Source organism: Propithecus coquereli, unplaced genomic scaffold (assembly GCF_000956105.1).
Source record: "Propithecus coquereli isolate 6110/MARCELLA unplaced genomic scaffold, Pcoq_1.0 Scaffold706, whole genome shotgun sequence".
Classification (NCBI taxonomy): Eukaryota; Metazoa; Chordata; class Mammalia; order Primates; family Indriidae; genus Propithecus; species Propithecus coquereli.
Window position 1 is genome coordinate 761,585 of NW_012153130.1, and position 12,806 is coordinate 774,390.

A 12,806-nucleotide genomic window follows, 5' to 3' on the forward strand; every position below is an offset into this window, starting at 1 on the left:
CGGCTGTGGCATCCAGGACTTCCCAGAGCACGTTCTGACACCCGGCATTTGACCAGATGCATAGGGACACGGTCCTCTGTTCCAGAACAGGCACAGAAAAGCGCCGGTCCTGGAGAGAGGCTCCGATGGTCCCACGGTATCACGCCGGAGTGAAAATGAGCAAGTGACCCCCTCGTATGACAGGGGTGCGAGCCAGCAGCTACGCTGAGACCAAAAAACGCTTCCCAAAGATAACACATACTATCCTTTCTATAAAGTCCAAAAGCTACGATGCTCAGCGCACGTACATGTGGTGAAACAGGGACACCCCCATGTCCAGCAGGTATACACCTGAGGAGGAGGCAGGGGTATGCAAGGGAAGCAGCACAGAGGAAGAGGAGGGTTTCCAGCCAATATTCTGGACCTTGGGTTTGGCTGGTGGGCTCACGGTTGTTTATTACACTGCCTACAAAATATGCATAAGAAAGGCCATTCGTGGACCAACGAGTCCAAAATGTCTGGCCAAAGAGGGCTGATCCACGTCAATGTATCTGAGTCCTCAGAGGGAGGGGACGGAGGCTTCGAACTGTCCTAGCCCAGGGGTCAGCCAACTGTGGCCCGAGGGCCAGATCCAGCCCATCCACCTAATTTTGTAAATAAGGTCTAACCGGAACTTGGCCACTGCCGTTCATTTATGTATGTTAACGGCTGCTTTCCAGCCACCGTAGAGTTGACAGGCGCCACCAAGACTGATGGTGGGCAAAGGTGAAGGTATTTACTCCCTGGCTCTTTGCAGAAAAAGCATGCCCGCCCGTCCCAGTCCCCAAGTCTGCAATTTGCAGGAAAAAATCCTACCCCGTGTGGGGTTTCCCTGGCTGCCACAGCTGCTGGGCCAGAGGCAAAGGTGGGGGACGGGAAACTGACCAAACACCCCGGACCCTGCTCTTGCCAGCCCTGCCCTGGCCACCCGGCAGGGCGAGGGGTGCCTTTCTCCTCTCTCCTGTCCTCCTTCTCTCTCTCAAATTAAAGTTACAAGAATGTGTTAAGTGACGTGCTATTAAATGACACTGGCTTTGTCACTCTGAGACATCGAGAGAGGTTTTAGCTTTAGTTCAATCTCCCTGTGAACGTCCCAGCCAGTGGCTAAGCGACGAGTGATGTACCTTTAGAAACTGTGCCTGTCTGACCTGCTACGCCCCTCGATGCCCAGTGTTTATGCGGCTAAAACACCTGAAGGGCCCGCTTTACCCTGAGTCTCTGGCTGTGCCTCTGGCGCGTGGAGACAGACTTAGCAGTCGCATCGGTGGCACTCAGGAGAGACCCGCTTACCGGCCCCCCCGCCCCCCCGCCGCGGGCTCCTGTTTTTGTGCAAAGGAGGTTCCCAAGTGGGACGTGGCTCACGAGGGAAGAGGAGGGAAGGGGTCGCTGTAAGGGAACCCGCCTGGAGGGTGGTACAAGGACAGATCACCAGGTGCACAGAGGCGACGCAAAACACACGTCTCAGAGGCGCCAGTTCCGAGAGAACAGCCATCGGCGGTGTATTTACCACGGCCGGCCTCACGCGTCGCCCTCGTCCTGAAACTCGCGCAGGCGTTTCCTGGCTTCTTCAAGAAACTCCTTGTGCAACTTGCTTTGCTCTGAAATCTGCTGCTGGAGGTCACAGATCATCTGACTGTGCCAGTCCTCTTCGGTGACGCTGAGCCCAGGTCCTCTTTTCGCGTCCCGGCCTTGCGAGGGGTAGGACCTCAGAAGGGCGAGGCGGGCTCTTCTCCGCTCCCGCCTCTCCTTCTCTAACTCGGCCATGTAGTGGATCTCCAAGCTCATATTCGGGTGTTCCGGCTGCTCCAGCAGTTCCAGCTGCCGTGGCCTCCTCCACTCCGCCTCTGCCTCCTGCTTCTGCCTCGAGGCCGTGGAGCCCGCCCTGCCTGCCTGGTCCTGCGGGTGGAGCTGGAGAAGCCCCGCCCTGGGGGACTGCGGTCCCCACTCGGTGCCGCAGGGGAGCGCGTCCTCTTCGTCGATCAGTATCCCTGCCTCGGGACACGGTGTCTGGCTTTCATTCCTAAACGCGGGGCCGGCTGCCTGGCGGTATTTTCGGTTCTCGATCTTGCTCAGGAACGTTTCCAAATTGGTTGTGGACGCCGTCCGGTGGGCCTCCGCCCCTGCCGGGCTACCGGACTCCCCGGCGGGCATCGTTTCCGCATCTGCTGCTTTCTTCTCTCTCGGGATCTCGCTACCGCCTTCTTGCGACTCCGAGACAGCCTGTTCTTCATCAGGGTTCTGGGCCGCCCTGGGCCTCGGTTCGAGGTGCAAGCGCAGGTGTTTTTTCAGCTGTCTGTTTGTATGGAACAGCTCTTCAAAGGTCAATTCCAGCTCTTTCTGCCACTTGCTCTTGTCATCGCATGTGCACTGGGGCGCCTGGGCTCCCCTTCTGCAGGCGCAGTCGGCCAGCCAGTGCCGCTGCCCGGCTCTCGGTTTGCCCTCCGGACTCAGATTGCGAGGGCTGCGGGCCAAGCCCCGGACCAAGCAAGCCGTGCCCTTCTCCTGCTGCTTCCTCCCCTCCTGGGAGGTTTCTGTCTCTTTTTTCTCCACACGCTTGATTTCCCCTGCAGGGGCCAAGAGCAGGTCCATCCTTCTGCTCCCCCGAGAGTTGACAGGACAGCGGCCACCCCCAGTCTTGGTCCAAGACACTCGCTTTCCCTTGCTCTTCTCAGGGGGGCTCGGGGGAGGGTGCGCCTGGCCCGGGGCTTTTGTAGCTCCCTGCTTCTCCGTGCCCACCGCCACCCTCCAGGCCCTGGGGTGCCAGGCGTGCCAGCCCGGCTCTTCCTTGAGGCTCTTCTCTTCTCTGAGGGCTGCTTTGTGCCTCTCCTTGGCCTTCGGGGGCCTCGCTGCTCCCTGCTGCGGGGGCTCGTCCTGGTCGGGCTCTCTGTCCTCCGCGCGTCGTCCCCCCGCAGCTAACAGGTAGGCGTGCCGGTGCTGAGCCTCCCGCCACGCAGCCCTCAGCTCCTCGGCCAAGCACTGGAGCCGGCAGCACCTCCACAGTCTGGCATCTGGTCTTCTCTGCAGAGCCACATCTTGTTTTTCTCTGACCTGCAGCGATTTGCACTTCTGCCCCAAATGCAAGGCCTCGTCTTCAGGACTGGGGCTCCGCCGAGCGGCCCTCTCCATGTTTCTGCTCATCTCTGAGAACTCGACAGACACGACTGCGAGGGACGGTGGCTGGAGCCAACAGCAGAGGGTTCAAGGGGCCCCGGGACTGAGGAGCCGCAGATGCCAGGACCGTACCGCAGCAAACCTGCAAGGACGGGAGGACAAATACCGCTCCCTGCAGCGTTCCAGGATGGTGAGCAAGGGAGGGCCTGAGACAAGGACACGTGGATTCTCAGCATGGGGACGGACCCTAAAACGCAACCCTCCAGACCCCTGTACCCCATGCTCTGTCTTGCAACCCTTTGACAAGAGCCTGTAGGACAAATATTTTCAACGGGGCGTGGTTTTGCTTCCCAGGGGACATTTGGCAACGTCTGAACTAGAGGGACGAGTGCTACTGGCTTGTAGGTGGCTGGAGGCCAGGGATGCTGCTAAACCTCCCATAAGGCATCCTGTGACAAAGAGTGACCTGGCCCCAAACGTCAACGGTGCTGAGACAGAGAACCGCCTCCTCAGGAAGCCTATGGCAGGGTTCAGGTGGGGGTGGGAGGACACAGATGGTAGCACCTGAGAGCAAATTTGGGGACAAGCAAGGGGGAAGTAAAAGTCCAGCCCTCCGGAGGGAGAAATGCTTACGATGAAAGGCAGGAGGGGACTGCCGGGCCGGTGCGTGTGCGTGTCTGTGCACGTGTGTACAAGCGTGCTGCCTCTGTGTGCAGGGGCGTGTGTGCGCATGTACCTGAGTGCATGCATGTCTGGTACTTAAATCCAACACAGACCAGAGAGGAGGAGAGGCTGGTGTGAGCTCCCTTCACGTGGCTGCCAACCCTTTCCTCGTGTAGTTGCCAGAGGAGGGCTCCCGCAGGTCTCTCTGGCGTCGGGAAGGGATCCGCGCTTGCTCAGGCCTTTCGGGGGCAGGAGGTGTGTTTACGCGGGAGGGGTATGGACTTACGTCTGCTGCCACTGCAGCCGGGAACTGCTAAAGGGCAGCTGTAGTGGACATGGGTGCCCTCACTGCCCGTTCCCTTCTCTGTTCTAGTCTATGTGGATCCAGGCTGAGAAAACTGAACCCAAAGTAGCTGCAGTGGTCAGAAAATTGTACCGCATCTATACTGCAGCTCACATGAGCTGTGCAGGACCCCTCTGAGCGCTTGACCCTCACTAGTTCATTTTTTTTTTTTTCAGTAACTCTATGAGCTAAGGAGCTATTATCACTCCTGGTTCACAGATGGGGAAACTGAGGCAGAGACGGATGAAGACACTTGACCCGATCACACGGTTGGCAAGCAGCAGAGACAGCCGTCCGCAGCCTGGGTAAACCACACGGCATCCGGCTCTGACTTCCGTCCTCTCCCATGGGCCCCGCACCTCTCGGTGACCCAGGCCCTACACTTGGAACCCCGTGTGGGAACCTAGAACCGCGGTTGGTGCTGTGCTCTACCAGTCCACCAACCACCATGGTGCGCAAGAGGGGAGACAGAGGGGAAAGGCGGGCGATGAAGCACAGCGATGATGACTTTTGACACAATCGCCACGGCAATTCAATGCGGGAAAGAATAGTTGTTTTTTTGTTTTTCAACAAATGATGCTGGGGACAGTTGGACCTCCACATGCAAGAACAGAGGAATCCAGAGCCTCACCTCACACCATATACACAAGGGATTACAGACCTCAACGCAGGGTCTAAAACTATAAATGCTTAGAAGGAAATACAGGCGTACATTCCCGACCGTGGGTTACGCAAAGATTTCTTAGATACGACGCCAAACATGCAAGTAATAAGAGAAGACACTGATAACGTGAACACCACCAAAATTAAAAAGCCTTTGTGCTTCAAATGACACCACCAGTAAAAGTGAAAATACAAGGTGCAGACTGGAAGGAAATATTTGCAAATCATATACCCAACCAAAGACCTGAACCCAGAACACACAACTCTCACCACTCAACAGGAAGCCAAATAATCCTGTCTAAAAATCAGTGAAAGATTCAGACAGATGTTTCCCCAAAGATGACAGATGTATGGCTCATGCAGCACACAAGACGGTGTTCGGCATCTAGTCACCAGGGAAGTGAGAACTGGAGCTACCGTGAGCCACACTGCACACCCACTGCGATGGCATTAACCGAAAAGACAGACGATACCAGCTGTTGGCGAGGAGGTGGAGAAATTGGAAGCCGTGCGCGCTGCCGGTGGGATGCAAAATGGTGCGGCTGCCTTGGAAAACAGCCTGGCGGTTCCTCAAATCATTAAACAGTTACCATGTGACCCAGTGATTCCACTCCCCGGTCTACACCCAGGAGAAATGAAAGCACATGTCCACCGACAGACGTGAAAGCTCTCAGAGGTTGAATTATCTTTCCCAGCTCACAGGGTTTGAACCTCGGTCTCAGACGCCAAGGCTGAGCTTCTCCCACCCAGTGCTGGGTGTCCAAACAGGTGGAGAGATGTCTGGGCTGCTGTGAATGTCCCTTTGTCTGTCCTGGACACCTGGAGAGAGCGGGGCTAACAGTGCCCAAGGTCCAAAGCCTGTTTCTGCGCCTGGAGCCACTGGCTCACAGCCCCCCTTTATTAACAGCCTCGCACTCTGGAAGTGCCCCCAGCTCTTTTGCGATTCTGATGGTCCCACTGCACCCTGTGCCAGGCCCACAGAGGGGGGACCCCAATGCTGCAGAGTTGGTTTTCCTGGAGGCCTGTGAACAGAGGAAACCTTAAAACATCTGGGGAGAGATCTCTGGGATGAAGTTCACAAAATCACAGTGAGCTCCAGAGTTGAGGAAGTGACGGCCCCACGACGTCACATGCGGCCTTGCCCCTGCCACGCCCAGCCCCCTTGCTCTCTGCTCCGCGCCCGGACCCACTTGCTAACTTGAGGCCAGCGGGCAGGGTCTCACCTGGACCCGGGCAAGCGCTCGCAAGGAACGCAGCTGAAGTTCTAGCTACCAGCCAGGGATAAACGCCCGTTCGCCTGGTGCGTGGCCCGCTGGGACGTCCTGCCCGTCCTCTGGTCAGCCGAAGGTCTCTCCAGCCCTGCGAGACAGGGTGCCCTTGGCAGAACCTTTGTCAAGGAAGAGAGGCACGACTCTGATTGGGGCCCACACTACAGCGCCCCTCTCCAGAGACACCCACCCTGTCCGTTCCCCGGGCAGAACGCCCCAGACTGGGCTGGGGGCTCAGTGCTCCTTTGTCCCTCTGGCCATCCTGGGGTTCTCGCTCCGGCGACCCCCCCATGCTGCCACGGCCCCCGGAGCTGATAGGCTGCCCACAGCCACTCAGGGAAACCACAGCCCCTTCCCCGCAGAAGCTGTGCCCACAGCAGCAGACAGGAAGGCGGAGGGGACACCTCCTGGCCTCCAGACAGCACCAGAGCCTCCCCCAGACCGGAGCAGACACTGGGCCCGTTCTCCCCTCTCGCGCCCCGCGGCCCCAGTGCACGGAGCCAGCCATGGCGGCCGCTCCCAGGCAGCTCCTGGACAGCTCTTCAGCAGAGGCGGACCCCCGCGCCCTGCCCTGAGGGGAGCTCTGCGTACAGGGCAGGGAAGCACCCGGGCCCACGAGCCCCCAGGCCTCTTCCAGTGGGGAATGACAAGTGTCACAATCAGAGGCCACGTGAGGCGCCCAGCGCAGAGGCTCCGCTGTCAGAGAGGCCTGGGTCCCAGTTGCAGGATGTAGGGTCCTGCGGTTCACCTGGGTCACCTCTGTCTCCCCCATCTGTGCAAGAGGCACGATGCCACCCACTCAGGTCTGCTGGGGTGTGACACGATGTGAACACATCCACCCGTCCAAGGCGCCTGCCCACCCCAGTTCCTGCCAGGAGGGCAGTCGCACAGCTGATCAGCGGGTCGTGACAAAGACTCAGGCCCTCCCGCTGCTGGGGTTTGCTGTGACGAGGCTGCCCGATGCCCCCAGGCACCAGCACTGGCACGGGGTGAAATTCGCCCACCGTGGGTGACCCTCGTGTGACACTTAGCCTGTACACATGGACACCCAAAAATCAATACACCAGATGCCACATCCCTAAGAGAACACACTGTGCCCAGACACAGGGGACAACAGTGAGCCTGGCCACGCCCAGGGACGACAGCAGGACGCGAACCATCTCCCTCCTTCCGATGGCGGACCTGTCTGATTTCACACTGTTCCAGCACTTCACACACACCTTCCCACACCATCTCCTGATCGCACCGCAGGAGGTGAGGTCTGCTCCTATCCCCACTTGCTGATGAGGAAACCGAGACTCAAAGAGGTTAAGTAACTTGCCTAAGGCCACACACCTCATGAGCGGCGCAGCAAGGATTCGAAGCCAAGAGGGCTGACCTCTGATCCCAGGATCCCAACCTGCCACTGAGGGAGGTCAGAGCTGGAAGCCACTTCCACGGCACGAGTGGACCTGTCCTGGGCCCCACCTGACACCTGACTAGCCGTGACCCTGAGAGGCGTCTGAGCTTCCACGGACGCTAAGGCCTGGGACAAGCTTGGTGCTTTCTGTGCGCATCTACCTGGGACACCGCGGCGCCGAGTCCATCAGTGGACCCTCCTCCTTTCCATCCAAGTATTTTATTCCTTGACGTGCATCCCGGGGTGAGACCTAGCCCGGTGCTTCCTGAATCTCATCAAAACTCAGGCAAGATTCAGCAAGTCTGGGTGGGGCCCGAGACTCTGCATCCCGAAGGAGCCGTGGGGACCGCACGAGTGGTGAGGCCTAGCAAAGGTGTCTCTGCCAAGAAGCCGCGCCTTGCTCCCAAGGCGTCTCTGCCAAGAAGCCGCGCCTTGCTCCAGCCTCCTGCCGCGATGGTAGCTGAGCCCCGGTCATCTCTCACCCGAGCCTCTTGGAAGCCTCCTAATCAGCCTCTCTGCCCCCCACCCCGTGCCTGCTGCACCCCCTCCTCCCCCGTACCAGCCACAGCCAGTGGGGCCCAGAGGCCCTGGGCCAGTCTCCCAGCGCAGTCCCCGGCCCCACGCATCACAGCTGCCCAAGCTGCCAGTTAAGACGCAGATTCCCAGGCCCCGCCCGGACTGATCCCCCCACCATTGCCCACACCGCCAAAGTGAGGCAACCTCTGGCCTAAGGCTCCAGAACATTCAAGCAGCTACCCACCCGGCTCCCCGTCCTGCCCTGTCCCCAAACGCCCCACACCCAGGCCCAGCGCCGTGACTGCGCTCACGTGGGATCCTCGTGACACGGACGCACCCCACATCCTACCACATGTCCCCGGCCCGGGTCCGGTTCCCTCCGAGGCAACAAGAACTCTTTCCCTTTCACCAAAGGCCCAGAGCCTGGGCCGCACAGTTGAGCACTTTTTCTTTGAAACATACATTACAAAAATAGCTATAGAAGGGCTCCGTTAGCTGGCACCGGCCGGAGAGACGACGTTTCCATATAATTAAAGCTTACTCTTTCATATGTAAAGTTAGACACTTCTCATCCTCTCAGAGTATGCAGAATATATAATTTGACCTCTTTTCTCCTTTGGAAAGCTCTGGACTGCCTGGGGGATGATGAGACAGGGAAGCCCTCGAGGGCTTTTAAAACGTATGGAACAGAGTTCTCCTAAACTAAGTGACCCCAGAACGCAATTTGAGGTTTCTAAGTCAGCTATATATAGCTTCCTGTGTCCTCCTCCCTGGCCGTAACCTTCTGTGTGTTCTCCCAGGCTGCCCCAGACTGGCACCCGCGCGGATAAGCTCATTAAAACTGCGTCTAAAGTAAGAGTACGCAGAGGCTGAGGCCGCGACGGGCTCTTCCACGAGTCAAGCAGCTGAGCTTTCACATCTGAGCTCAGCAGTCCTGAGACGTGGCCTCGGATGTGGCCGTCCACTGACGCCGATGACCTACGAGGGACACAAAATCCACAGCGAGGCTCCGGCCCCGCCGGGCCTGTTCTAACAAGATCAAATGTAACGGGAACATACCTGAAGCTCGCCCCCGGCTGCCCGCATCCAACTGCGCAAGAACAGAGCAGAGGAAGCAGCTGGATGCGGGAGAGGAAAGAGCTTCAGACAAGCGGCACCGAAAGAGCCGACGTGACCTTTGACCGCATTGACAGAAAAGCCTGAAACAAGCCGGGCCAGACGTCACCTGGACGTCCCCGGGCCCGTGGGAAGAGGTGTGCCGAGACGCTGGGGTGCCGACACACCGACGCCGCCTGGAGCGCCTGCCCCGTTCCTGCCCTACAGGATGCCAGCGTCCGACGAGCTGGCCCGTGGGAAGGGCCGACAACAGCGCCTGGCTCGCAGCTCCAAATGACGTTAAACAGCTAAGAAGTATTAACATCTATGCTCTAGAAACGGCCAATTTGACAATGCCATGGGATAAAAGTCTTAAAATCGCAATAAAACTGCTGCAATGATCAGGAATAAACCCGATAAGAAACGGACAAGGCCTAAATCCAACTTGACTGGAGAACAAGGGAACATCGGAATGACGCAGAGACGTCGTCCACGAGTGCTCTCGGAAGCGGGGGAGGACGCGTGGGGGGAGAAGGCTGTGGACTCAGAGCTCAGGAGGAAAATGAAAAACACAGATCACAGGAAGAAAAGTCCGGGATGGGGTAGGACAGGGTGTTTTCGAAGGACAGAAAAATCTAGAACAGCACAGTGGTGGTTAAGAGCACTAACTGTGTGACCTGGGCAAGCTGCTTAGCTCTGGGTGCCTCAGTCTGCTCATCTGTGAAATGGGGAATGTTAACGACGCTACTGCTCACCGCCATGAGAAGGGCCCTAGTGCTTAGTGAGCGCTATGGGGAAGAGGGTGGTACTTACTGTGCACGTCTGCAGATGACTGATCTAGCACACCAAGAACACATTACAGGGAGGCAGAGAGGTGAGGCCAGGTGGAAGCAAGTGCTGTCTACAGGGCTCTCTTGATATCATTGGGCTGACTTGGTAGATAGTGAGACACCCATCACTAGAGGCATCCAAGCAAGTCCAGATAAAACAAACATCAGAAACATTTCTTACCTCATTTCTCTACATTCTAACCTCTAAAAATACACCCCAGGACACCCAGCATGCCACCCAGAGCCTTGGTTTTTGCCCCTTCCCCATCAGCTAAGCTCCAGAGGGTGGTTCCTAAAGCCACTGGAGCGGGCACTGGACTGGCCATGTCAGAACCCCCCAGGGCAGGGGCTGGGTGGTGGGAGAACGTGAATCCTGGCCAGGCCCACGGCAGGTCTTTTCACCCAAACCCTGGAGGTGGGCTTGAGACTCTGCACCTCTCCCCGCCTCCCCGGAGCGCGGCAGGGCTGGGCGGCTCTGGGAGGCTGAGACAGATGGGCAGCCAGCCTCGGGGGGGGGGACAGGCCAGGTCCCGCGTCGCAAAGACGGACGTGGAGGCAGACCCACCCCCTCCAGACTGACGGCCAAGGTGCCAGCTACCCCAGGGGTCGCTCACGGCCGATCTGACTGGTGTCTCACTAAACGCAGCCCGACAAGGCCAACACCAGCTTGCCCTCGAGATTCCACGCACCCCACCTAGGCTGGGGGTCCCCAGTACCAGCGGCTATTCTTGCACCACGATGACAACTCAGTTTCTCCTAACCACCCCGTTCCTCTTCAACCCAGGCCCCCCAGCAACCCTCATCTTTCCAGATCGAACTGTCTGTGGGGACCCCCATGGCACAGGGACTTTCAAATCGGCCTTCCGGACATGTGACCTAGAGCCTGTCATTGGCCCACTCTTCAAGGCCCTCTCCGGAGCCTGGCCAACAGCCGGGCACACAAAGCACCCCACCCTCACGACGGATGGGGGCAGACACAGGACCTCGGCCCGAGGCGGTCTGCGCGGGGTCTCAGGGGCCCACTGACCAAAGCTGGCTGGAATCGCAGCTCCCACCTCCACCTGCAGCCCAGCCTCTGCCCTGGCTGGCTGACCACGGCAGGCTGTTGCCATGGGAACAGCAGAGCTGTTGTGCTGTGACATCATAGCAGGGGTGAGGTCAGGGACAGCCACCAGCCAGCCAGGTGCAAGATGCAGGTGAAAGGCTCAGTCACAGAGATTTGGCCCAAACAGCCGAGGAGATGTGCAGAGAGGCTCGGCCCACACAGGACACCAGAAGGTGCTTGTTCAAGCAGGTTGAAGGAGGTGTCTATGCAGGAGGGCCGCAAGTAACATGAAAATTCTCACGGCCACACGGCACAGAGGACATCCTTCTCTGCCTGGACGGCAGCAGGGAGACCTTCCGGGGGTGTTGCTCTTGTCTTGGAGCTGTCGGGCTGCTAAGGAGGCACACTTCAGGGTCAGGGCTCCCCGACACCGTGAGCCACCCCTTCTCCTGCAGGGAAGGCGTCTGTTCCCGCTTCCGAACGCTCTCGGGTGCCACTGTCGCGTCACAACCCCACTGGAGGCAGGGGAAGAAGAACCCTGGCCGGTTCCCTCTGTCACCCACCTACCCGCACGGCATGAGAAATCAGACACGCGTGACTCTGCTTCCAGGGCTAACGGTTCCCTCCACAAATCTGACAACTAAGAAACTGAGCTGGGAGAATGTGATTTGAGTCCCCCAAAGTCAGAGCAACCAATTCCCAGGGTTTTGTTTCTTGAGAGGAGAAAGGACACAGCCGGAATTTGGCTGAGGGGCGGGGATGTCAGCGAGGACGAGACTCAGGGGAGCTGAACTGAAACAAAAGCCTTTGTCTGGGGCTGACCCCTGGAGAGGTCATCTGGTGCCGCCTCCGGGAAGGCAGGAGCTCTCCTGGGCGAACGTCTCAGCCACAGCCCACGCATCGTCTGGTCTGTCTTCTCAGTCCCTGAGATGGTTAATACTATAATCAACTCGACTGGGCTAAGGGATGCCCAGATAGCTGGTGAAACGTTCCTTCTGGGCGGGCCTGGGAGGGTGTCTCTGGAAGAGACGAGCGTTCGCATTGGAGGACTGAGTAGAGAAGACCCACCCTCACCAAGGCGGGAGGGCACCGGCCAGTCTGCTGAAAGCCCAGATAGAACGAAAGGTGGAGGAAGGGTAAATTCTCTCTCCCCACTTGACCTGAGATATCCACCTTCTGCTCTCGGACATCAGAGCTCCTGGTTCTTGGGCCTCTGGACTCAGACTGAATTACACCCCCAGCGTCCCTGCTTCTGCATTTTGCAGACAACAGCTCCTGGGACTTCTCCACCTTCATAAACACATGAGCCAATTCCCATAAATCCCATCTGGTATATCCATACACACCCTATTGGTTCTGTTTCTCCAGAAAACCCTAATGCTACCCTACAGATAGTCTTGTGTCCACCTCTCCCTCCCCAGAGAATAATCCCAAACGCTTTATCCTTTCAGCATGGTCTTGACACCTACCCTAAAGCAAGGGAGACGTCCCAGTGAAGAGAAAAAAACATGGTGGCCCCAAACCACAGCACAGAGGGCCTCTGACGGTCCTTTTGGAATGCCCGGCACTGCTCCCTCTACCACGCTCTCCTGGTCTTTTCTGGACTGAGAACATTTCTCCCAAGCCCGGGCTCCCCTGACACTGCCTCGGCAAGCCCTAGGAAGCCGCCCTCCTCCTCCAGATCAATCCGCTAAGAGACCCCTCCTGCACGAGACTCACCACCGGCACGAGACCAACCCAGCCTTGAGGGTCTGGGTCCTTGCTGTTGTTGACTACAATTACACCCACACCTAGCAAATGCCAAGTTTAAAAGTTACACGTGCAGGCATACCTTGGAGATATCGTGGGTTTGGTT

The 12,806-nt window shown here is 58.1% G+C and overlaps 2 protein-coding genes across 2 annotated transcripts in view; both read right to left on the bottom strand.

Annotated features, from left to right (window-relative positions):
* Positions 1-12,806, bottom strand: part of TIMP2 (TIMP metallopeptidase inhibitor 2) — a 51,712-nt gene that overhangs the window by 22,997 nt on the left and 15,909 nt on the right. The gene's annotated exons all lie outside the window — the stretch shown is intronic.
* CEP295NL (CEP295 N-terminal like) lies at positions 1,537-3,144 on the bottom strand. The gene has a single exon (XM_012661314.1). It carries the CDS (start codon positions 3,142-3,144, stop codon positions 1,537-1,539), a length of 1,608 nt encoding a protein of 535 aa, XP_012516768.1.

What these genes read in the sequence shown, in the direction of transcription:
- CEP295NL (XM_012661314.1), bottom strand. Translation starts at nt 3,144, where the DNA reads ATGGAGAGGGCCGCTCGGCGGAGCCCCAGTCCTGAAGACGAGGCCTTG.